This window comes from Neodiprion virginianus, chromosome 7, assembly GCF_021901495.1.
Source record: "Neodiprion virginianus isolate iyNeoVirg1 chromosome 7, iyNeoVirg1.1, whole genome shotgun sequence".
Lineage (NCBI taxonomy): Eukaryota > Metazoa > Arthropoda > Insecta > Hymenoptera > Diprionidae > Neodiprion > Neodiprion virginianus.
Genome location: NC_060883.1, coordinates 20,769,684 through 20,793,432, shown reverse-complemented (window position 1 = coordinate 20,793,432; position 23,749 = coordinate 20,769,684). Strand labels below are relative to the sequence as shown.

The window sequence follows — 23,749 nt, the reverse complement described above, 5'->3', positions numbered from 1 at the left end:
GTGTCAGTGTTAGTTATAAAGGGGAGCAGACGTTTCTTTGACAACGACGCGTGAAGGACCGAGACAATTACACGTCTTGTCTTCAAGGAGACAGATGTTGCGGGCAGTCAACAGAGTGCTGGCGAGAGTGATTGGCTTTAGAGCTAAACGACGAGACTAGCCCGGGCAACTGCTGTTAGTGTGGTGTCTGTGTCCCTTAAACCAAAACTTACTTGCGGCATGGCCGACATGCACGAGGGCGGTCGCTATATAGATGCCCGAGTCCAGCTTGACAGGGAAAACATACGATATCCAATTAGAAGTTGGAGAAGGGCGTATGGCGTGTAGCTGGGAACAACTGGGCCTCGGCGGTCTCCCTTGTCTCGGGATTTTCGAGGGCTCTGGGTGGTGCATTCTGGGTGATCGGGGTATAGTGCGAGCGTCTACGAGTGCGTATTGTTCATGCGATGAGTGTCCTTGAGCTCTCGCCGGTAGCCGCGACGTTCTTACAAGGTCGAACGAGACCAACTTCTCATTGAATTTCCTTCACCGACTGGACAAGGGCAATTTTTCTCTCATAGATTAAGGAACGTCACGACCTTGGCGAGCACGCCGAGGAAATCATGCGAGTGAATTAGCGGCTGGCGACAAACCTTGACGTTTTTAGTTGCCGAGTTTTGTGGAAAAACAGGTGGAGGAACGTTTTGGTAAGTGTGTTGCGAGGGGTCTGTGACACGTCTTGTCCTTGGCGCTGGAACCGGAGGTGCGACGGTTTTCGAATCCTCGTTCGAAACGGTGGCGAAGCCTGTGATATGAGCGTCCGTAATTTCTTCGACGGACCCAGACTTGTGCAGGCAATTCTTCCGAATGGGAACAGCATAGAGCTGGTAGTTATGATGGGTGTTTTGATGCCGTCTGCACAATCGGAGCGAGTAGAACTGCGCGTGTTTGTGCTTTCTTCGGCGTGGTTTGAGCGAGTTGTACTTTGGCTCGGGCGAGTTGCTCCTTGGCATGTTGTGCGGACTGTAGTGAGGGCCTAAATGACTTCTGGTCGATCCGTATCCGGAACTTCCGCCGCAAATACTCGCTGAACGACTAGGTGGCCGACTTGCCGGCCTCGAGGAAGCCGGCGATGACGTGGTCGAGTGCAATGTGCCATGCAAAGGCGAAGATCGGGCAAACTTAGGAGAAATCAACTAAAACACATCGGGCGCAAAAGAGCATGCGCGCTAAGGTTATCGGGCGTAGTGAAGCTGCGACCTTGGCACTGATCAAAGCCGTCTTCGAGGATCATAGCTGAGGATTGAGCGTTATCTCGATCCCCGAAGAAGGCCTTTATGTCAGACCATCACATCGAACGGCGATCGAGGTTTTTGCTACACGACGACAATTACAAGCATTCCGGGAACATCGCATACTCACCAGATTCTGATCACTGGGTTAAGCGAAGCTACGTGTCAGTCGCGATGCGCTCCGGCTTTCGGTTGGGATTGGGAAAAAAATTATCTCATTCTTTGATCTCCTCGTATTGGGACTCGGAGGATTTTCATCCCGGTAGGAAGCAATCGGCGGAATTCACGGCGGTGGAAGAGCCCGTTGGAAGGGTAGGATATTAACATTAACGGGCTATGGTGCGCGGTCTTATACGGATGGTGAGCGACCCTCGCTCCACCAATCTCGCAGTCCTTGTAATACGATTATTCCGCGCTTGCCGGCTCCCGGAATCGGAGACTGTCGAATGTCTGAAGGTGGTTGAAGCGGTGAACTGGGCGAGGGCATTTCCATCTCTGCGTTTCCTTCCATATCACGTCTCTCAAATTGATTCGGGTCGCGAGGTAGATAATTGTAATATATCTAGCGTTAATAGCACTGGATTCTATTATCACTGCCGACGGAGTTAAATTGAGTCATTAGGACTTGAGCGACGGTTCCTCGGCTCCGACGAATCGGAGATCATTTGAAGAAATTATTCCCACCAACCGCTTTCCACATCGCGACGCTGTTAAGTGGCTCATAATTATTTCCGCGTCATTTCCCATACGTAGTAAATCTCCGATACGAAATTTCCCGTCAAAGCTCATCCTCGATAAACATTGGATGACTGATTCTTTGCGGATTACGACTTAGAGGATTTCATCTATTTTTTACCTTTTTACAAAGTATCGCGTGATGAGAAATTCGACGCTTAAAAAAAAGCACAACGAATTAACGAACTCCCAGTGAAAAGCCGGCGGTTTCACGACTGACACTTGGCCGGCTGACTGGCTGGCTGTTTAAAGCGTAACAATTAAAGCTCCCGAAACGGCACGAATGACACGTACGTCGCGTCGGATAATTGCCGCTCGGCAAATAGACGAGGCACGATAAATGAACTTGAGTGACATTTACTGTGAACGATCGGTAGACGTTAAAGAGGACAAACCTTGTTCGGAGGTGTCTGTATTCCGTGGAAGGGTAGGTTCTCGTAAAAGGTCTTCATTTCCGGATCCGGCAGACCCTCCGAGACGCTGCCGACGTGGTTATTATTCGCTGCTTGAGTTGGATCTGTAATTATGAAAGAAAGACAAGGTCTCATCATTCGGAAAATCATTGCGATATTGGTGATACAGAGGAGATTAATGAAAAACAAACAACAAAGAAAATCATTTTTCAAATAATTGTGCTAATGTAAAGTTCTTTATTTCTTCGTATCATCGGTGTTGAAATTTCTGAACACTTTTGCGTATAACGAAAAAGAAGAAGAGAAAAAAAAAATATATAAGTAAATTATAAATGGGATGAAAATTTGACGACGCTATTTGTGATGCGGTGGTGTTCGGCGAATCGATCGAAAGCTAGCATTCGAAGCTTTCGGTAAGCCTTGGTGCTGCATGCTGCAATGACAGCGTGGTGTTTATCGATCAGCACGACTAACAATCTGACATTCGCATATTTATTTATATATATATGATATATATAGTGTTATCAATTCGTATAAACCGTGTGAACCTAACATGACAGGGAAGCAGCAACGCCCGAGGTGCACGAAAGGGACTCGAAGATAACGAACTCAAGCTTCTTCGTCTTCGTCCCTTCGGTGTTCCACGACGTGCGCCGAGGCGTAGCATCACGCGTGTTGTCTATGAGTCTACGACCTATGGAGGGCCTTATGTGTGTAAGGTTGTGTCGTAAAAAAAGTGTGCATATATAAACATGATAAGCGGGTACTTTACCTGCTCCAGGCTTCTTACGCTTGCGAGATACGCTGGCCTCGTAATTCGGGCATGTCGTTCCCGACAACGACGTCACCGCCACCTCGCACGAGACCCGTTGACGTGGTGGTACTATTCTCTTGTAAGTCACGGCTAAAGGAAACACATAACACGAATACTGTCACAACACGTAAAGCTCTCACCATGCGCATTCCGCTGCTAGCTTTGCCCACTCCGCTACGAGACCTTATTCCTTTATACACGCTACAACAAATTCTTATCCGTCCTTTTTCGCCGCTTGTCGCTCATGCCCACAGTGGCGTGAATTCTCACCGTCCTGGTGCGGAATTGTTCTTTTTCTTTCCGGTACATGATTGATCTCACGTTTTGTGATATTTCAACTACAAAAACTCTTTTGAAATAGTTCTTTGTACGTATTTTCTAAACCGTTTAACGTTAATATGAAATTTCTTCAGTATCGGTGAATCAGTCTGTGATGACAAATTTTAATCTGCTGTGTTATAAAACACTATATGCGTGATCTTGTGCACCTTTGTATTGAAGTCAAGAACTTCGCAAAGCTTTAAACGTACTCTCATGGTTTTAACTGACTAGACTTCAATCGATGCGAACTTGTCACTAACGAGGAACACCAGTTTTGCGTCCATCTCGAATTCACAGCAACTCATGTATGTTGTAGAACATTGAAAACCAAAGGCTCGGTATTTTTTTTTTTTTTTTTGTATGGGTAGAAAAACGGTTTGAAGGATTGAAAACGACCCTCAAAAATGGGCAATCAACGCGGTGATTTCTTCATGCTCTTGATACATGTGAACGAACCCAACGCTGAAATGTTTCTATCGATACATGAAACATTTTACCGTTGGTTTCCTTCAAATTTATACAACAAGCACTTCCATTAAAAACTGAGAAACCAGTTCATTGGGTCTCCATCTTTGGGAGTCATTTTTACCCCTTTAAACCGTTTTTCCGTGTCGTTCAGTTTTCAATGTTCTACAACATACACGAGTTGCAAAGATATCGGTCGGGGATACCCCGAACTCGTGTACCTTGAGAGTGTATGGTCAAGTACATCAGGCCCAATCAGGACTACTGAATATCGTCCGAAGACGAAAACAACAACCAAGCTCACCTGTCTTGTCTCTGGAGATTCCCGGAAAGGTATCGGAGTCTTTAAACTGAGCTCCAAACATGGCTCGAATCCTGTTCGCCCTGGCAAGCATGCCGTCTTCGTGGACATTCGACATGCTGAGGGCTCTTCGTGTGTCTTTCGATCGCCTGTAGGCGCGGACCGGCGTTCTCGCGACGGTGTGAACGGCCTCGTGAAGGACGGATCTCCCTTCGGAGTCGCTCTCTAGACACGAAGAAACGGGGCGAGAACCAGCCACCCGGGACTGCAGGTCCAGCCGAGTGCTCAGCCCGGAACGGAGGCTGTGCGAACGATTAATGTGCACGAGAACGCCGGGCTTTAGAGGCCATCTAGGTGCTGGCGTTGGGTGTGAAGCTGTCGCTGCTGCCTGGCTGGGCGCTCCTCTGTCAGGGCTGTCAGGGCACGTCAGGGTGTTACACGGGATTCACCGAGGCTCAGGATCCGGGAACGGGGACCAGGAGTCGCGGGACCAACGTCGAGAGTCTCAGGCCTGATGTATAATTCGCCTCATATTTCAGAACGGACGTCGTTCCGTGGTGGGATTCGATTCGGCCAATCATCGAGAAAGCAGCAACACCACCACCACCACCACAGACGTGTCCGGGTTTTTCTCTTCTCTTCTCGTCTGGTCAGTGGGTTTAGAAGAAAGCCAATCGCTGACCAATGCCTTCAATCGAATTGGTTGGTCCCGCGATTTTCATCCCGTTTGTTTGTGGTCAGGTCTCTCTGTTTGCTTTTAGTTCTTTTACTTGGGATAGGGACAAAAGGAGATCTACTACAAGGATACAAAGAGAAAATTGGAACGGGACACTCTACGTGGGACATGGATGGGTCCAAGTCGTTTCATTTCATGGTTCACGGATCAAGAACATCTCCGCTCTAATCCGGCGTCCAACATCGAATCTACAAGGAAACACGGGCAACCGGCGGCTGCTGCGCTAGATTTTTTCACTTTTTTCGCGCGGTTTCTCCTACTTCCATTTATATTAGCTTTCGTTTTCTGATTTCAGAACAATCTTAATTAACAAAATTCTTGCCTTGATCACCACCAATGATTACGGGGTGCTGTGACGGGAATTTTGAACATTTCAAAGTAACGAGCTTGGCAGAGGGGGGAAGGAATTTTGTCATCAGGATTGCGTCTGGGTTTATGATAATACGGGGCACATAGCGTAATGGCAATAAATTTAGTCGAAGAAGATTAGGAAATACCGCTTACCTTCCGCAACCAACTAAAGTTGAAAACCCCGAGGTGTAAGGTGAGTAAGTCGTTCAGGGACTAGAAAACTGATGTTGTTGCGAAAGAATTGCTCAACTGATTCAAATCGGAATCATTCTCACATCGTGGATGCGCGAAGTGAGCGATTCAAAGAGAATTCACGATCCTGAACGATTTACTGACACGGTCTAGATAAGTTAACAGATTTTGCAAGAGTACTCATGCGTGCTTGACATTTATTACACTATAAATATATAGACGTTCACATATACAGCCGGTACACAAGGTGATCAGGTTAAAAATATCGACGCAGCTTCATGCAAGTTTGACAAGAATTAAGCATAGTTGGATAGGTCAAGTTCACAGTCGACAGCCTGGACAGACGATGTGGAAAATTCATGATTTGACATAAAGATCCTAAGAACCGCCCATTTCGATGCTTGAAAGAAAAAACGAAATCGTCGAGATTCGAAGAAAGTTTTTTCGCTTCCATTCTCAAAGCTCTGAATCAATCCAAGCACTGTTTCAAAGATAATTGCGGATTGTTAAACCGCTTTCGAGGACAGGATTCAAGTTTTCGTTTCAAGGTGCCTTCCGATTGATATATTCAATATTGAGTAGATCGGGTCTGGTGAGCTTGAAAATTCGCATAACTTTCAAGATCATCGTTCGGTGGTTCGAAATCCCCTCAACAATTCAAAATCACGGATCATGCACAACGGGGAAACGCAGAACTTGTAGGCGGGGACACACTCCGTCTGTCTGAACAATAAACAGCGAGCAAATTTAAGTCCGCATTGTTTTTTAGGAACAAGAATCGGTAAATTTTCACCGGATTCTTGGTTTTGATTATTCCTTGTTTTGACAAATGCCTAGGGAAAAAGCTACTTATAAGCGAAAGGTAGGAAAGCTAATGGCGAGATGAAAGTAACTTGTTGCGGAAAAAAAAAGATATCCATCAAGAGTCTACGTGTACAATTTTGGCTATCGAACAAGAGTTCTATGAATGGTTTTAGTAATTATATACGAGGAGCGAAAATCATAAACACGTGGAATTGTAATTCAAGTTATATAATAGGTAAGATTTATATTACAGATATACTTACCGATCGCGTTCCTCCATCTCGACGACCCGGTTATTGTCTGTATTTTGTTTAGTAAGTCCAAATCAAAAAGCGAAACAGAAACAAATAAGTTCGTGTTAGTGATGTTTGCTAATTCCGCATCGTTATGCTGCAACGTTAAAAGTCACGGAGTCACGTGACGCGTACTCCTCTAAGCCCGGCTTTTCAAAAGCTCAAAAAGTGAATTTAAAAGTTTCACGACGTCTTCAAAACTCTGCAGACGTATAGAAGTTTCAAACAGAGTAGAAGCGAAGGAACACATCCACCGAGGTTCAGACTCTCCGTACTTTTAATGTTGAAGCAAAAATGCACGGTCACATGCTCAATATCATGAGTATACATACTCGTATATATATATATATATATATATATATATATATATATATAATATATGTATGATTATATATATATATAATATATTTATGTATATATCTACACGTTACGGAAAACAGAAGAAAACCAATGATATTGACGTAACAACGATTTCATTTATCTGCGGTTTTCTCTCTGTCTTCTAATTCCCATCTCTCGTTTTCGTTGTTTTCCTTTCGAACATTTTCGATCAAGTATTGCAGGTGACATTAAATACATAAAAAAAAAAAAAACTCAACGTACTTGATAGCTTAAGGTGCAAAAACTCCCGTCAGAGGAAAGAAAAACAGAAATTACAAAATGCCTGCGTTTCGGAGTTTGGATGAAAAATTCAAACACAACAATTTACAATATATAATCCTATTCTCGTTTCTAATTTCATCACTCATCCCAATTCAATATCTCCTTTTGTTCAAAATTACTTGAACAACACAATATAACGATCAATTTTCGAAACGCATATATATATATATATATATATATATATATATATGAATATAACAAAGTCAGGCAGCATGCAGATTAAGCCCGGCAAAATCCGTCACGCTGTGGAAACACGGTATATAAATATATTTGAAACAGAAGGAGAGAGAAGAGAGAAAGAAAAATCAAATTGGTCATATTTCGTATGCCGTTATATTTTGTGCAATATAAATTTTACCAAATTTTTCATTTCACGGTTACAAAATATGCTAAAACAAAAAAAAAAAAAAGAAAAAAAAGAAGAAGAAAATATAGGAAGCTAAAGGAACGGAAATAAATGAGCAGAAATAACATGTAGAGCTGTATACTTTGTCACAGCAAATTATGTGGTAACTTTTCCCTTCTTTCCGTCTCTTCCTGTGTTTTTTCTTCCTTTTTTTCAGTTTTTTTTTTTTTTTTTTGTGAATTTATTCTCTCTCTCTCGTTTCGTTCTTGCACTTCCCCACTTTAAAAGTGGAATATACACATCTTCTGCGGCCTGAGAATAGGAATGACGAAGAAAAGGGGGGGGGGGGGGGATAAGTTGAAAGCAGGGGTGAAGGAAAAAAAGAAAAGAATGTGGAAACGAAAAGAAAGGAACGATTTGGTGAAAAGCGGACGGTTCCTTATTTTTCCTACATTTTCGTCCTCCTATTGCACCGCGAGTATGTATTTCGCGGTATATATGATATATATGTATATATATATGCGAATATACTCGAGTACGAAGGGGATTCCCAGGCGGTGGGGAAAGCTTTTATATCTGCCTCGTATATTCACGCCTGATTACCCCCAAGCAACTGCTTTATAGCGAGGGGCACCTATCGGATTAGCATACCCAAGGCATTAGTCTGACGTTAAACACCAGTCATATGCTACGGTTTGCGATCATTCGCTGGTCGCATACAAATCTTACAATTAGCGTCATTGCGACTCGAATCACAATGAGCTCGGTGAAATATATCTCTGGTTGAAACCGTCGGACTCCTCGCCGATTTATCGCCAGCCCTTCCCGTGATTTATCATCGAGCCTAGTTATCCGCGATCCTAGATCACGCGCTATCGTTTACCCATATCTATACTCATTTACGAACTACCCTCGCGACGATCTGATTTCGTCCTTCATCGAAGCTAACAACCCACGAAAATATCCTTTCGAGGCGAATTTATGGATTAATGGAACTGACGGTATGAATGGAAGGTTGGGAAATCTGAAAAAAGAACTCCATCGATAATTCGCTAACTTTTTCGATTTTTGATACCTGCACGAGTTTAACAACGTATTTGTTAGGCGATGAAAGTTTGTCTCTGCGGTAAATTCGAATGATACGAGGAAAGATATGAATGATTTGGAGTTAGGTTTTGTAATCCGAACATTTTACCCTTGAACGACAACGGGGGTTGAGAAAATTACGGTGTCGTCTTTCGTTTAATAATTTTTTAATAATTTTTCGGAACGCAGAAAAAAAGTTTTTGTCCCACGTGATTCTTCATTAAATAACGAAGAAATTGAGACGCCGTAGAGCCCTTAATGATATTATGTACTCGAGAGATGAAGTTTACAAGATTGGGGGGTTTCCTCCCCCCCCCCCCCCCCCCCGTTACCGAAATAGGTAAAAAAAATAACTTTATCGTTCTAGGGTTGAAAATGCTTAAAGTCTGATATTCTCGATTCTATCTTGCACTATCGAGCATGTTCATGTATGAAATCATGTAAATTTTTATATGAATTATTTTGCAAATTCGATACAACATATAAGAAATCACACAATAAATTACAAAAGCACAAATCATCAAATATACCAGACCAAAAATCATATAATCAAATATACAGTGAACTGTATGAATTTCGATCTAGTATATCTGATGATTGCTGTTTTTGTAATATATTATATGATTTCTTACATATATTTTTTTTTATCGAATTTACAGGGTGAATCATGTAATAAATTACACGCCGAATCCTTTCAAAACATTTTATGATTTAACACATGATCATCTCCAACAGAGTGATGCTGGGAAATTTTTTGATACGGTTTTTTCTCGTTTCCTAACATTTGATTAAGACTCTGGACGTACACATTCGGTAAAAGCAAGACGATTCAGAGAAGAATCGAATGCAGTATCGAGAGAGAAAAAAAATCCTTACATTCCCGCTTTTCGGTGAGATTTAATTTTCAATTTTGAAAATGGATTCCGGAGAGAGTAAAGAAAGAAAGAAAACAAAAAAAAAATGCTGAAAACACGCCCGGTGAAAAACAGTCGGAACTGCACGTTTCGGGAAAGTGGGGCTGCTGCATATCGGGTAAAGTAATTTGAAAACTGTAGCTTTCCCTTTTCCGCTTCCGCCTCGCGCTCCACGCTTGTCGTCATCCTTCTCTCTCTCTCTCTCTCTCGGTTCCTGCATCCCGAGTGTTTTTCGATTCCCGGTAAGTAATATCTGACAGGATGACAAATTGACTGCCTTGTCGGAGCCGGCGATATTGCTCTGTGTCACACTGTGAGCACTGCTATACCTACCTGAAGGCATAAGGCACAGTGCCTTTCCCTTCGGGGCTTTTTTCACTAAAATTATTAGCATCCCGCCCGAACATTGAGAAAAATCTACACGCTGCTAGTAGGAGGAGGAAGGAACTCGCGAAACGCGAGAAGACATGCTGGAAGATGGAGAAGAGAAGAAAAAAAAAAAAAAACAACAAAAACGGCTCGCAACGGGTGTGAAGTTTAAAAAAATATACGAGACAAAATCTGCGACGCTGTTGTGCAATTTTTTAAATCGCATTAATACCGTGTTTCTCACTCCTGTGTGACGCCTGCCCTAAACTACGTTGCATTCACCGAATTTCTTCTTCGTTCGAATATACCAAAGATTTTTTGAGGAACTGAATTTTTTTTTATTCTTTCTTTATTTTATCGGTATGAATTATGCTCGATTCATTTTTCATTGAACAGAGATTTGTAGCTCGGGAAAATGAATGTTTTTTTCAGCTGCTTCAATGTCAGTGATCATTTTAGGCGCATAAAGTAGAAAGGCGACAAAATTTTTTGCACAATACCCAGTGAAGGGGGAATTCGGTTTCGCGATTTCAAAGGCATGCAAATAACGCGACTTCGAACAGCTTGTAAGCTAATTTTTTTTTTCTATTTTTGTGTTTCATGAATTTCAAATGCGTAATTATTTGAATTTTGTACTCACGCTTTGCTTGGTTCCGCTTGCGTCGACAAATTAGGTAGATTACTATCCAGATGATTATGATAGCCAGAATGATGACAACGGCGACGATTATTATGATCAGAAGAAGATCGAATTTGTTCCACCACGGTACTTGTACGGTTTCACCTGTAGAATTTTTAAAGAATTATTTGAAAGGCTTGTGGTCCGTTAGAATTATATTATGAAAGAAAGGAAACAAATTATTCATGGTAATCGGATTGATTTCCTGCAATGTTTCTCTCGCGATTTATTTTTGTTGCGTCATTTCGGAATTTAAATTCGCGAGTTAAGGAATTCGTTGACAGACTGTTACAGGTCCGAAATTACGCCGGATGCTTGCTTGCTTGTTTTTGCATGCTCGCTGTTTATTTAAGCTGTATCAATAATTGTAACAGGCTAATGGATAGTCAAATTATAAACAATTAATCATTCGTGACGCCAGTCTGTGTGTTTTGTATATTACGTTTTATCTCGGTCAGCGTATTTATAAATTACTGTACGCTTGTGTGTGAAATAATTATTGTTCGATATAACGAGACTAATAATTGCTCGGTGTAAAACGACGCGGAAAATGGGCCGAGCCAATTTAGTGCCGGATAATTAACGACGCTGATAATCAGTTATTAAAACGAGACAGGGGTGAAAAATATGGAAAAAGTGTCGAAAGCAAATTCATGCCGTTGAAATATTTTCCACGTAATTATTGATTCAATCGCGTCATCGGAATGTACAAAAATAATTTCTGTCGTTTTTTTAACTTACTATGGCCTCCATCGCGGGCTGCTGAAACATGGAAGGGTTGTAAGAAATGTCTCGAGACGATTCAGGTAATAATTAAGAATTTGAAGGATTTGGGAAAGAAAGAAATTGGCTAATCAAGGATCTATGAGGCGTAAGGATCAAGTTTTTTAAAACGAAAATGCGGCGTAATGAATAAAATCGGAAATCGATACACTGTGAGTTAAACTTCATGAAGCGATTCTCTTCTGAGAAAGAAAATGAAATTGAAAATTCAGTGATGTAACCGTTTAAAAATTACCGATGATCTCTTACTCTGATTCCTTTAATCAAATTCTACTCGCGCGAATTCAAGCAAAGCTTTTGAATCTTCAGTTGATCGATTTCGCTTATTTTAAGACTCTTCTCGGTCCAGATTGTACAACAAATGAATCATTAAACTCCAATGGAATTAAGAAAAAATTAATACCATGAATTATATTTGTTAATAAATTGCAATTTTTTCATTTTTGGTGCTTTTTCAAAGTTGAATCGCAGAAGTTTTATGTGATCAAATAAGTGTTGAAATATTTTCACTTAAATTTGATACTTTGCTTCAAACTTACTGTGACTTCCATCGCGGGCTGCTGAAACACGGGAGAATTGTAAGAAATGTCTCGAGATATTTCAGTTATAATGATTAAGAATTTAAGGCATTTAGGAAGGAAAGAAATCGGATGATCAAGGATATGTCAGGCATGATGATCACACTTTTGAAACTCAAAAACGCGGTCTAATGAATCAGACTTAAAATCGATTCACTGTGAGTTCAACGTCACGAATAGCAATTCATTTCTGAGATTGAAAAAAAAAATCGAAAATTCCTTAATTTTACCTTCTCAGAATTATTCATGATCTCTTTTTTTCATTCTTGTGATTTTAATTCTACCCGACTGAATTCAAGCAAAGCTTTTCAACCTTCATTTAATCAATTTCGTTTGTTCGAAGACTCTTAGTAGATCAGGATATACCTTTACACCAAATGAATCCTCAACTTCGAGTATTATTATTAAAAAAATTAAGTCAATGGATAAACCGGTCGAAAAATTATCATTATTGTTTCTTTTCCAAAGCTGAATCACAGAAATTTTAATCTATCGATATGCGTAACAATTTTGTGTCTAAAGTTTTTAACCCTTCGTCAAACTTACTGTGACTTCCATTGCGGGCTGCTGAAACATGGAAGGGTTGTAAAAAATGTCTCCAAACGGTTCACGTCGTGATTGAGAATTTAAAGCATTTGGGAAGAAGATAAATCAGGTGATCAAGATCTACCAGGTGTAATGATAATAATTGAAACTAAAAAACGAGATCTAACGAACAGAACCCAAGATCAATGTACAGTGAGACAAATTTTATGACGCAATTCTCTTCTGAAAATGGAAAATAAGGAAAATCCCGTAATGTAACCACTTCAGAATCATTGATAATCTCTTCGGCTGATTTTTGTGATTAAATTCAAGAATCTTGCTAAAACTGTTCACTAAATGTATGGTATCATCAATCTCCAGTAGAATTATTAGAAAGGTGAAATCATGAATCACAACCTAGCCAAAAGGTTAAATATTTTTGCGCGAAGCCGAATCAAAGAAGTTTGAATCGATCGATATGCGTGAACAATGGTTTCACTAAGATTTGACAATTTTCGTCAAACTTACTCTGGCTTCCATTGCGGGCTGCTGAAACATGGAAGGGTTGTAAGAAATGTATCGAGACGGTTAGAGTCATTATTGAAAATTTGAAGCATTATTACGGAAGAAAAGAAATCGCGTTGTTTATGACCAAATGAATCCTGAACCTCCGTTTAAACTGTTAAAAATATTAAACGATGAATGAAAGCTATCTTTTTCTTTTCAAAATTACGCATCGACTCCTTTGGCTAATTTTTTTACAGGAATCGAAATACGTTCCCAAAGCTATTCAAGCCAAAAGAGAACCTTCCTAGACTTTGTTGATGTCCTAAGAAAAAAAAGAAGATACTGGGCATGCTTCCAACACCGCGGAACTTACTTTGGACGTTGATGTGCGTGACGATTTTTTGCAATCCATGCCGGTTCGAAGCCTCGCATATGTAGTTGCCGGTGTTTCGTTCAGACAAGCCGTGGGAGAATGAGAGTACATTGTTTTCACTTATCGTGTCGTTGGATCCCTCCCTGTACCACCTAAAAGACGGCTCAGGGTGGGCAATCGCGAAGCAAGTAACCGCCTCCGGAGTCTGGTTGAAAGAAACATTGACGGCCTTTTGCGAAACGTTGATGTTCTCCGGGGGAACTGAAACGTAAAGGATGTTTGGTTCCCATTCGCCATTGGAATAAGATCAAAACATTCTTGAGTGATCAAATAAGGCCGCTATGAGTAAGCGATGATTTGCTTTGCGGGGAGCCACCCTCCCGCTGGTATTCCATGTAAAGGGGATCGATCTTCTCGTTCCTTTTGTCTTCGATTCGCGGTTTCGTTTCAAGCGTGGTATGCGTCCGGATTATCGATAGTAGGGAACAAAAAGAACGACCGAACAAAGCTTCGAATGCTACAGCGACTGATGTCGATCAACGTGAATATACGGTCGAAGTAAAAACCTCGTCAATTCAATGATGCTCGGTATCTCGATGATCTCACGCGAAAAGTACCTATCCGAGATGTACCTCACCGATTTTCTTTCATCCGTGATATGTTGTAATTCATGAAAAACCGTCAGTCGCACATTAATTTTCACGTCCCCATTTGGCCGTTGAAGGGGTTAAAACTACCCTCGGAAATCGATTTCTTAGAATTTCTGTACAACGAGATAAAATTTTTGGAGAACCAAAGTTGATAACGTTTTTGAAAGAGGTGTTTCACACGATTGGGTGAATACTATTTTTGCTTCTTGTCAGAGATGGTACCGAAGTATTAAAAAACGGAAGGCATATCCGTGCTTACATTCAACGTGGAAATGGGTCGTGCTCTTGACGCCGGGTCCGATGGTGTTCGGAGTGCTTTCGCAAGTGAATTTCCCATTGTCATCGAACCGGTCGAGCTTACCACTCGGCCACCAGGAAAGGTTCCAAATGAGCTCCGATTGAATGCTCTGAAAGTCGTTGGTCTTCGGGTCAGGATCGTGATAGGTGTTTTTCACAAAGTACTGTTTGTTGTCGGTGAAGTTCATCGGGACGTCGTCCTTGCTCCAGGATATATTGCACAGAGGAACGCACTCGACCGAACAGTATATGCTAGCTTTCTGGGTGTCATAAACGACCCCCGTATAAGGGGGTAGCTTTCTCACAAAGGCGGGGGGCGCTGGAATGAAAGGGAATGCGAATCAACAAGGGAATAATCGCGACTCAACGACGGTGGTTCGTGAAACTCGAGATAACCGCCGATGTTTAATTAACAAATTGGTATTTACTCACCGAAAACTTGGACGAAAACCGTCGCCGGGTCTCCGTCTCCTGCCTCGTTGTATGCCCAACAAGTGAAGTTCGCCTGGGTCTCGAGGTCAGCCGATTTTATATCCAAGACCGATTTGTTCTCGTCGGAGAGACGGTGCTGTCCCCGCATCCATTTGTAACCCGTTACTTCTGGCCGACCCGTGTCCACCACTGAACACGTTAGCTTCAGCCGATCCCTTTTCACCACTTCCTTTGGCTCGTACGATATCGAAGCTGGACCCGGTTTGTCTAATCGTAAGGAGGAGAGAATTTTTTGAAAAGGAATTTTTGTCAGTATAGTGACTTCGTGAATACCTGAACTATCATCGACAGAAATTATAATCAAGAGGTCATATTTCTGAAATTTCAATCGTTGCTCACTGCTTATTTATAATTTTTTTTTCCAACGAAATACTTTAACATCAAATTCCACAATTCTTTAAATGAATAAGACGCTTGAATGTGGTTTGAAATTCGATTCATCGTAAAATTCACTTGGGATGCATTGGAAAAATATTTCTTTCGGATCAAATTTTTAACGTCAAGTCAAGTTAATGATCAAATTTTCCATGTTCCAAACAACAATATTTGTGAAATTTTTAGAAAGCTCAATTACTGAAGCTTTAATATGTAAAATTTTGGTAAGTTCAGGATTTTTATCAGGATTAAGTTCGTAACTCTGTCAATATGAAAATGATCCACTCAAAAGAAATATTCTTAATTCTCACCGAAAGACTGTTTGAATTTCATTCAACGATAATGAGAAAAAATTTAGCTCCTTCAAAATCAATCTAAAATCACAAAATGGTACTGATTTTTCAATCAACATTTTGCAAAGTATTAACGTTATACTAATCTCAACCTCGTGTATTTCTACGTTATCGTAATTGAATAATAATCGAACTTTGATAAGAATTTCAAAAATTTTTTTTTAAATTTTCTGTCAGTTAAAAATTCAGCCGCTGTCTCCAAGAAATATTCCCTATCAATTACTGTCGACTTACAATAGACAACAACAGCTTTGCTTTCGGAGGTGGGTCCCCAGCCGGCGTCGTTTCTTCCCTTGCAGGAATAATTTCCGTGAAAAGACCTGCCGACGACTTCGAGGAGCAGCTTGCTCGGGTCAATGTCGCAAAAGGTCGAAGATACGTCCATGGTGGAAGGCGTTGAGTTGCTAACGCACTCTGGCAGTTCTTTGAGGAGATCACCGTCCAGGAACCACTGAACAGCGGTGAGGATCGTCGGGTTTCCATCCCGAACTTCGCATTTCAGAGAGACGTTCAGTCTGTCGGCCTCGTTGACAGCGTCAGGAGGATCGGTTGATACCTCAACCACGGGTTTATCTGGAGGTAAGATGGGGCGTGAAGTTCGAATGGGAATCGGAAGCAGAAGAGGCCAAGGATGTGAAAAATAGGAGTTGGTGGACAATCGACGTCTGGTCATTGAACTGAACTTGGGTACACACCCAACTTCGTAACTGCACAGGACTTCAAGTGACTTCATGATTTGAAGTAATTTCAAGTGACTTCAAACGACTTCATGTGACTTGAAGTGACTTTAATTGATGTCAAGCGTCTTTCGATGATTTGAGATGATTTCAAATGACTTTATCTAACCTTACGTGTCTTCAAGTGACTTCCATGACTCCATAACTTCATGATTTCAGGTGTTTTCATACAATTTCAATTCACTCTGAATGACATGAAGTTTAAGTGACTTCAAGTCATTCGAAGTGACTTTGCGTAACTTCACGTGACTTCCATGATTTCGTGAATTTCTGATTTCAAGTGATTTTAACAGAGTTCATGTGACTTCAACAGACATCATGTGACTTTGAGTGACATCAAATGATTTTAAATGATATCGAGTGACTACGAGTGACTTTAAATGACTTGACGAGATTTCAAGTGACTTCAGAGCATTTTTCATGGTGTATACTTGAATTCAAGAATGGTAAGCCCCTCACTTGTACTCGAAGCAGCGAATCATCGTGCGGGAAAGAAGCAACAATTGCAAATAAATATTGGGTAATTGGTGGTGATGATAATGTCGAGGATGATGACAAAGCTCTGCTTACAAACAAAGGAGAACAGAAGAAAAAGCAACAACTCACACAACACGGAGACCTCGATATAGTCCTGTGAGACAGATTCTCCGACGCTATTTCCCAGCACGCAGGAATAATTCCCCATGTCCGAAGAGCTGGTGTTTTTTATTATTAGTATAGGTTGCTCCACGGTACCACCGTCGAACCGATCGTCCGTCAGCTTGATCTCTTCACCGTCCTGGAGCCTAGGGGTGACACGATAATTGAACGAGCTGATTCGGATGATGGGGGTTGAAAATTGAGACTGTAAGGATATTCGCGAGGATTTAGCCGTCGTTTCGGCATCACCAACCGGTTGGCTTTATTAAAAACTTTTCAACGAAAAGACAAAGTTCGTAGTCATAGCTGGTTTGCACCTGTAATATCTCTACGTTATGAAATATCTTCCGATTGAATATCCGCCAAGTTTGACTGCTGCAGGGCGGGTGGCGAAAGTCAGAGATATTTGAGGAAGGTGTAGAAGAAACTTGAGGGAACTTAATCTTATTCGCCTTAAGCTCCGCAAGCTCAACGCGAGCATGATCGCTTCCCGAAAATACGTTATTGAAATTTTTTTTATGATTGTGAAAATATTTGACCCTTTCCGGATTATCATTTCATCAGAGATTTGATTCAGCTTAAGGTGAACGAGGCTCTTCATAATTTTCTTTCATTTATTTATTGATTTTTTTCTCTCTTCTCGAAAGCCGAGAATTTTACTTGAAACGCGATTTAAAAAAAAATTTATTATTCTTCTCCACTATTCTTGCGGAAAATGTGAAATAAAATTTACAACTCGAGAGGTGTTAAATCTTTTCCTACTGAGGGATAAGCTCAACACGTTTTCAGGGAATTGAATAGATATACGATAACATTGAATTAGCGTCACAAAAATACCGACCAAGATTATAGTACCGATATCACAAACAGTTGCGTTACGTCGTTTGAAGAGGCGTAGTTATCACGAAAGTTGGGCTATAATGCGTCTCGAAAATACACGAAAGATGTTTTTCAACATTGGCTAAGTGGCCGTCGAAGGGTCGATAAGGAGAAAAACAAGAGGGGCGAATTGTATACAATCACATTTTCCTCTTCGGTCCAAAAAAATCCTTGCCTTCGAATCTAATTTCTTTTTACCTCGTCGGTAGAAAAAAAGTGTTTCCAAGTTGTTGGGTAGTATAAAAATCAAAACATTGACAATAATCGTTGCCAAAACGTGACAGGAAATTTAAGAAGGCGATAAAGACGAACGTTTCAGGCTCGAATAATTATTTGATTCCCGGTAACGGGGTTCAATTCAACCCAAACACCCTCAAAAAGTAATTTTCGACCAAAGGGTTGCGGGGACAAAAGAAGAAAAGAAGGGGGCTGAAAAATGTATTCTTAAGGAAAGCGAAAAACGTGTAACATTCGTTACGCGAGACCTTCAGGCGAGCCCGAACTCACTTGAAGAAACTCTTTAACAATCTTACTTCTCAAGCTACCCTCGACCAACCCCCCTTCCACTTTCTCCTTTCCTCTCTTCTTTCTCCCCGTCTCGCGATGTAACTTTCTTTAAATCTTGGCGCTCGTCTGCTGCCAGCGAATTGCCTTTGCTCGAAAAGTCTCGCAGCCTTTTTTCACCCCCCGGGTGTTTCGGAATCTCTACGCAAGTCTCGCGTCTTGCAGGCGGATCTTAAGAGCCTCGTTCGTGTCTGCCAACTCGCTCGCTCACGAAGCGTAACATTTTAATAACGATTCTAACGAACTAATTCAGAATATTACTTGCAACGTTGTTCGGCTCGCAGACCGAGAGCCCGGGAAACCGGGTGTTAATTCTTAATACACTTGCAAACATCTGAAATTAGAATTTTCAATACTCCGCTGAGATCGCCGGCACGGTTATTCGCTTTCGCTCTCATTTTAAGTCTCAAGTTTTACCGCCTCGGTTTTTACCTACCGACGAATATTAAGTGGAAGTTACCACCTACCCTTCCACCCTTCAAACACTCATGCGTATACTCGATTCTCCGCCAGATATAACCAACCGCCCTCAATGCTCTTCGTTACCTTAATTATCCCCATTTCTATCTTTATACTGCTCGACCGATATTGCTGCACACATCTATACTCCGTGCTTTTATCCTCGCTGTATTCGTTAGAACGAATTGAAAGTGATGGTAAAAGTAAATAGTTGTGAGATTAGAAACAATAATGTAAAGCTGTTATCGTAAAGTTAACGAACCAGATCATTATCAACAAATATTAGAGATTGTATCGTATTTTTGCACTTTTGATAAGCGTCGACGTATACTTTTTATTCTAACGAATCTTAAGAAACTGATCACTTTTCAGCTACTGAGTTTTGTATTAGGAAAAGGTATAGTCACAAATCACTCCAGAAAATTGTGAAACAAAAGAAAACAGCTTGAATATGAACGTTGAAAAATTTGTGAATTTTACCAAAAATCGATTTAATTACACAACAAAAGTAATAACAAGCACCATGAAAGCTCAGCTAATTCGTGGCGGTAAAATTCCGAGGGGAAAAAACTCTCTGACACGAGAATATCGAAGGAAAATTTATACACACGGACACTGGATTTGATTGATTGGTTCTGAATTGACGAACCGCGTTGATTCGGGGATGGCGTAAAGAGGCTTGAAAATTTTTATGGAAAAAAGAGCTTCGGCGGTGCAGGGGGGGGGGGGGGGGGGGGTAAAATTATCGTTTCATCGTCGTGTCGGCGTTGCCCAGGTACTTTGAAGTGCGGATGGAGTATAGAGGCCCGAAGAATGGCCGCGGGACAACGAGTGCCGATAGATACGGTCTGGAATCGCGATATTGGATTTCCCAGAGTGTGGAGTGTAGATGTACGGGAGAAACTCGCGCACACGATGCCTTGGAAATAATAAATAAGCAAACAACGGAGAGATATTGTATCGCGGCCAACTTCTCGAGGACCGCAGCATCGACGTCACGTGCACTCGAAACTTGAAAGTCAATTTCGTCGAATACCGAGAGTATACAGTGAACTAACTCCAAGTCTTACAGATAACGTTTCTTATTACAACAGTTCTCGCTCCTATTATTATATGTAGGTGAATCCCTTCTTTTTTTTTTTTATTTGAGAGATTCTATTGAGATGAATAAATTTCGATTCTATACATCGAATGATAAACGAAACCTTTATTTATTAGTTGTAAAGTTTGTTCTTTGTCTTTTCTACGTTGATAAATAAGTCTTGAAGTTTTTTGTTGATGGCTAATATTGGTGCCTATTTAGAAGAGAAGGGAAAAATTTTTTCATCAGCATTTTATGGACTTTATAAACGTTATCAGGGGCAATATAATTAGAGCATGATGGGAGATTACGTTTGGAATTCGATACGAGAAAGACCGTACGAAAATAGAAGAAGTACGAAAAATATTCATCTTTAAACTTGGTTTAGCAATTCTTTTACATTTTTAGTTTATTAACAATTATTATTCTTGAATAAAAGTGATTCAAATGCATAACTAAAGTTTGCTCAATTGTTATTTACAATAAATGTTTTAGAAAATAGGTATTCTTTCTTTGAATCCGAAATATCGTTCTGGTTTCTACAAAAACAAACTTTACCTAATAAAATTAATTTTTCATGACTCATAGTTACGTATAAGAAATCACTCACCATTTTACCGTCTCCAACTGCGCCGGGTTAGCGATGTACTCGCAGATCAAATGGATATCCAGTGTTTCGTTTACCGTTATATTTCCCACTGGATAGCTGACGATCGGCGGATCTGTAAATAAAGAGCACCAAAAATTGGTCAACATTTTTTTAATTCTCCATTCCTTGTGGTATCGAGTATCAAATTTACCAAAAAGATTCGAGCCTCGATTTGACAGAGAGTTTAAAATGTAATTCACAGAACTTTGAAAAATATAGTACCCACGAATGTTCTACTCTTTTGTTTGTTTATACTTTATATCTTTCTATCTATTACAAATAAATATTTGCGTCGTTGAAAATTCGATATTATGGCCTTAACATTGTATTATAGAAATTCTAATTTTTCACTCCTGCCCAATTTGCCTTATTTTTGATTTTACTTGTTTTTGTATAAAAATATTCCGTCTTGTTATAAAACGATTTTCTTTCCTCAGTCACTAACGTTACGGTTGGCAAAATCACCGCAAATAGTGTTGAAAAAAATTGAATACCTTCGTAATTCGAGCTTATAAATTCATGTGAAAAAAAAAATTCAACCCTGTGGTTTGGTGAAATTTCACGAGATTGCCGATTCTCACGTGCAAACGATCGTATTCAGGGACGGGAGAAGCTATCAAGGTTATTACGATGCTGGGGAGAGATTCACGCAGAACTGAAGGCGCGGCAGCACAGCAATTTTGCACTAAACTTTGGCTTCATTCTTCTTATTACCACTGTAACCCTTCTCGATTTATTGCGCGTATTGAGGGAAAGGAATGGCTGCGCTTCTTACCGCTCCTTTTACTCACTTCCGGTACCCGCGAAACCGGTGCGTGGCTTACCACCGAGGAGAAGAAGGAGAGCGAAGAGGAATTTATTCGCCAAGGGAGAAAAATTCGTGAATTTTGTGTATAGCTGAACGCGTAACGTCGTATCAGGCAGTTTTATTTCAATTCCAGGGGATCCTGTCGCTGGAGGCGTCATCTCTCAGCCAGAAATCAGGTCGACGGAGTTGAAAGGCGAGCTAAAAAAATGCAGAATTGCAGATCGCCCACGATGATAATCCTTGGGAAATTCGGCTACTCGTTCGAAAAGCAGCTGATATCCTTATTCCGTAAGACTTGAATTTTTCTGCCCCACCTCCCAAAATAAAATTCAAATAATTCAAACACAATTTCCTAATTTTTTTCAGATTTTTACCTCGGTTCTAAGATTATTCCGCTTTGTGATCGCAGTTTCTCATGGAAATAACACGGGGAAAAACTTTTTTTTTCTTAATATATATTTTATTGCAAGAGTAATAATGTTCCTATAAATTTGCAACTGCGAGGTTTTAAAGTCCATCGGTGCTACTATCTAAAAACAAAAATAGACATTATACCATCAGTGCACTTCCTCGAAATAAAAAAAAGTTAGATTTCGAGAGTGTGCGATTTGTTTAGAGTAGCTGGTATGATAATGTGATTTTTTTTTAAACAGTAGCAATAATGCCCACTAAAACTTTGCAGTTACAGATTTTTTTGAACATCATTAATTTCACAATAAAATATATGATGAGTAAAAAAGTATTTCCCATGTTATTTCCATAAGAAATTTCGACCACAATGCAAACTATCTTAGAGATGAGGCAAGAATCTGAAAAAATTAGGAAATCGTTTTTGAATTACTTGAAGTAGATTTCTGAGGTGGGGCAAAAAAAATTTGTCAACACCCTAAATAAGGACGACCCTGATACAAATGATATTTGAAACTGTCGATTGATCGAATATTTCGTCGTAAATAATTTCGGCGCGTGTTGCAATTGCGGGGGAAAAATGAACCGCCCTTAAAGCCATGACTTTGCCGCAAGAAGCTGCGGGAAAAGAACAGGTAAAAGATAAAACGCAGGAAAAAACGAGGGGGCTGAAAAACTCCACGGCGCATTTATAGCCCTCGGTTAATCGGGCGAAAGATGGACGATGTGTTGCGTCAACACCTTCGGCTGAAGGATAACTCATGGTGTGAGACGGGTTGCGGGGATCGTGTATAGTCGCAAGCTTGATAGCATAGCTCGTATCGGTCTTCTCGCGTGTGTCTGTGTATATAACATATACGTGTATTTTGAACGACGCGCACAGCGTGTCAATGTGAGTATATATTATAGCATATATAGGCGCGGTACAGTTAGTTTCACCAGTCATTTCCACCGGGTGGCTTTTCATAATGCGCCTCATCCCTCAGCTCCCGCCGCAGATAACCAACACGCTGCTATAACCAAGAGCGCGCCGCTTTCATGTATGTATCGACCTGCGAGTTGCGCGGAAGTTTATAATTTTTTTTTTATTTTTTCTTTAAATTTTGTTATTTCTCTTCTTCTTGTTAGGTACTCTGTTATCCCCCAGTTTCCTCCTTCTTATACCGACTCTTCTTCTACCATTATTCAGAAATACCTCTGGAACACGCGAGAAAGAGAACGAGTGGCAAATTCATTATTTGGACATCTTGAATAGGTTCGACACGGACTTGAGAGCCTGGTTATAAAGCGACGACTGCAGTTTCATTATTCCTGTCTCTGTATTATATGCGACAATTTTCATTTTACACGGATCTTCGGATTTCTCGGGATAATAACGACACTGTCGTTGCGATTCTAGCGTTATTATATAGCTTGGCGGGGATTCAAGTCTCGTCGTTCAAGATGTAAGGGAGAAAAGCTCCGCAGTTATTCGAGGTTCTGTAAGGAATGTCATCATTACTTATACTCTCAATATTGCGAAAGTACTAGTTTCGAAAATTCTGCCCGCTGTTCATTATTCACTTATCTACAAATCCTTGTAGCTGACAAATGAATGAAAACAAATTCAGATATATATCATACTCACAGTAAACGTCCAGGATTATCGACTTCTTCATCGGCCTGATGCTCTTCTGAAGCGTCACGATGTTCTCGGCGTGACAACTGAACTTCTTTCCATTTTGATAGTGGGTCGCCTCGAATATCAGGCTGCTCTCTGTGCGGTAAGTGCCGTCAATCTGGCGGCAAAGTTTTGGAGGAACAATGAGTTAGCTTTATTGTCAATTTCAGGGCAAATCA

General features: G+C 40.7%; 1 protein-coding gene across 20 annotated transcripts in view; it reads right to left on the bottom strand.

The window, feature by feature from the left end:
• LOC124308652 (uncharacterized) overlaps window positions 1-23,749 on the bottom strand; it is a 179,474-nt gene that overhangs the window by 3,917 nt on the left and 151,808 nt on the right. For 7 of the 20 annotated variants that reach the window (XM_046771539.1, XM_046771552.1, XM_046771554.1 and 4 more), the window contains 17 exons: window positions 23,538-23,688; window positions 20,656-20,767; window positions 17,030-17,208; window positions 15,921-16,259; window positions 14,899-15,165; window positions 14,429-14,785; window positions 13,520-13,780; window positions 13,168-13,185; window positions 12,661-12,681; window positions 12,076-12,096; window positions 11,495-11,515; window positions 10,715-10,858; window positions 6,667-6,703; window positions 4,324-4,733; window positions 3,192-3,323; window positions 2,402-2,523; window positions 633-1,175 (listed from right to left, as the gene is read on the bottom strand). In XM_046771539.1, the coding sequence (XP_046627495.1) occupies window positions 633-1,175; window positions 2,402-2,523; window positions 3,192-3,323; window positions 4,324-4,733; window positions 6,667-6,703; window positions 10,715-10,858; window positions 11,495-11,515; window positions 12,076-12,096; window positions 12,661-12,681; window positions 13,168-13,185; window positions 13,520-13,780; window positions 14,429-14,785; window positions 14,899-15,165; window positions 15,921-16,259; window positions 17,030-17,208; window positions 20,656-20,767; window positions 23,538-23,688 (3,135 nt within the window). Of the gene's footprint in view, window positions 1-212; window positions 268-632; window positions 1,176-2,401; window positions 2,524-3,191; window positions 3,324-4,323; window positions 4,734-6,666; window positions 6,704-10,714; window positions 10,859-11,494; window positions 11,516-12,075; window positions 12,097-12,660; window positions 12,682-13,167; window positions 13,186-13,519; window positions 13,781-14,428; window positions 14,786-14,898; window positions 15,166-15,920; window positions 16,260-17,029; window positions 17,209-20,655; window positions 20,768-23,537; window positions 23,689-23,749 lie in introns of all 20 variants that reach the window. The other 13 variants (XM_046771558.1, XM_046771541.1, XM_046771540.1 and 10 more) reach the window with 13 other exon arrangements.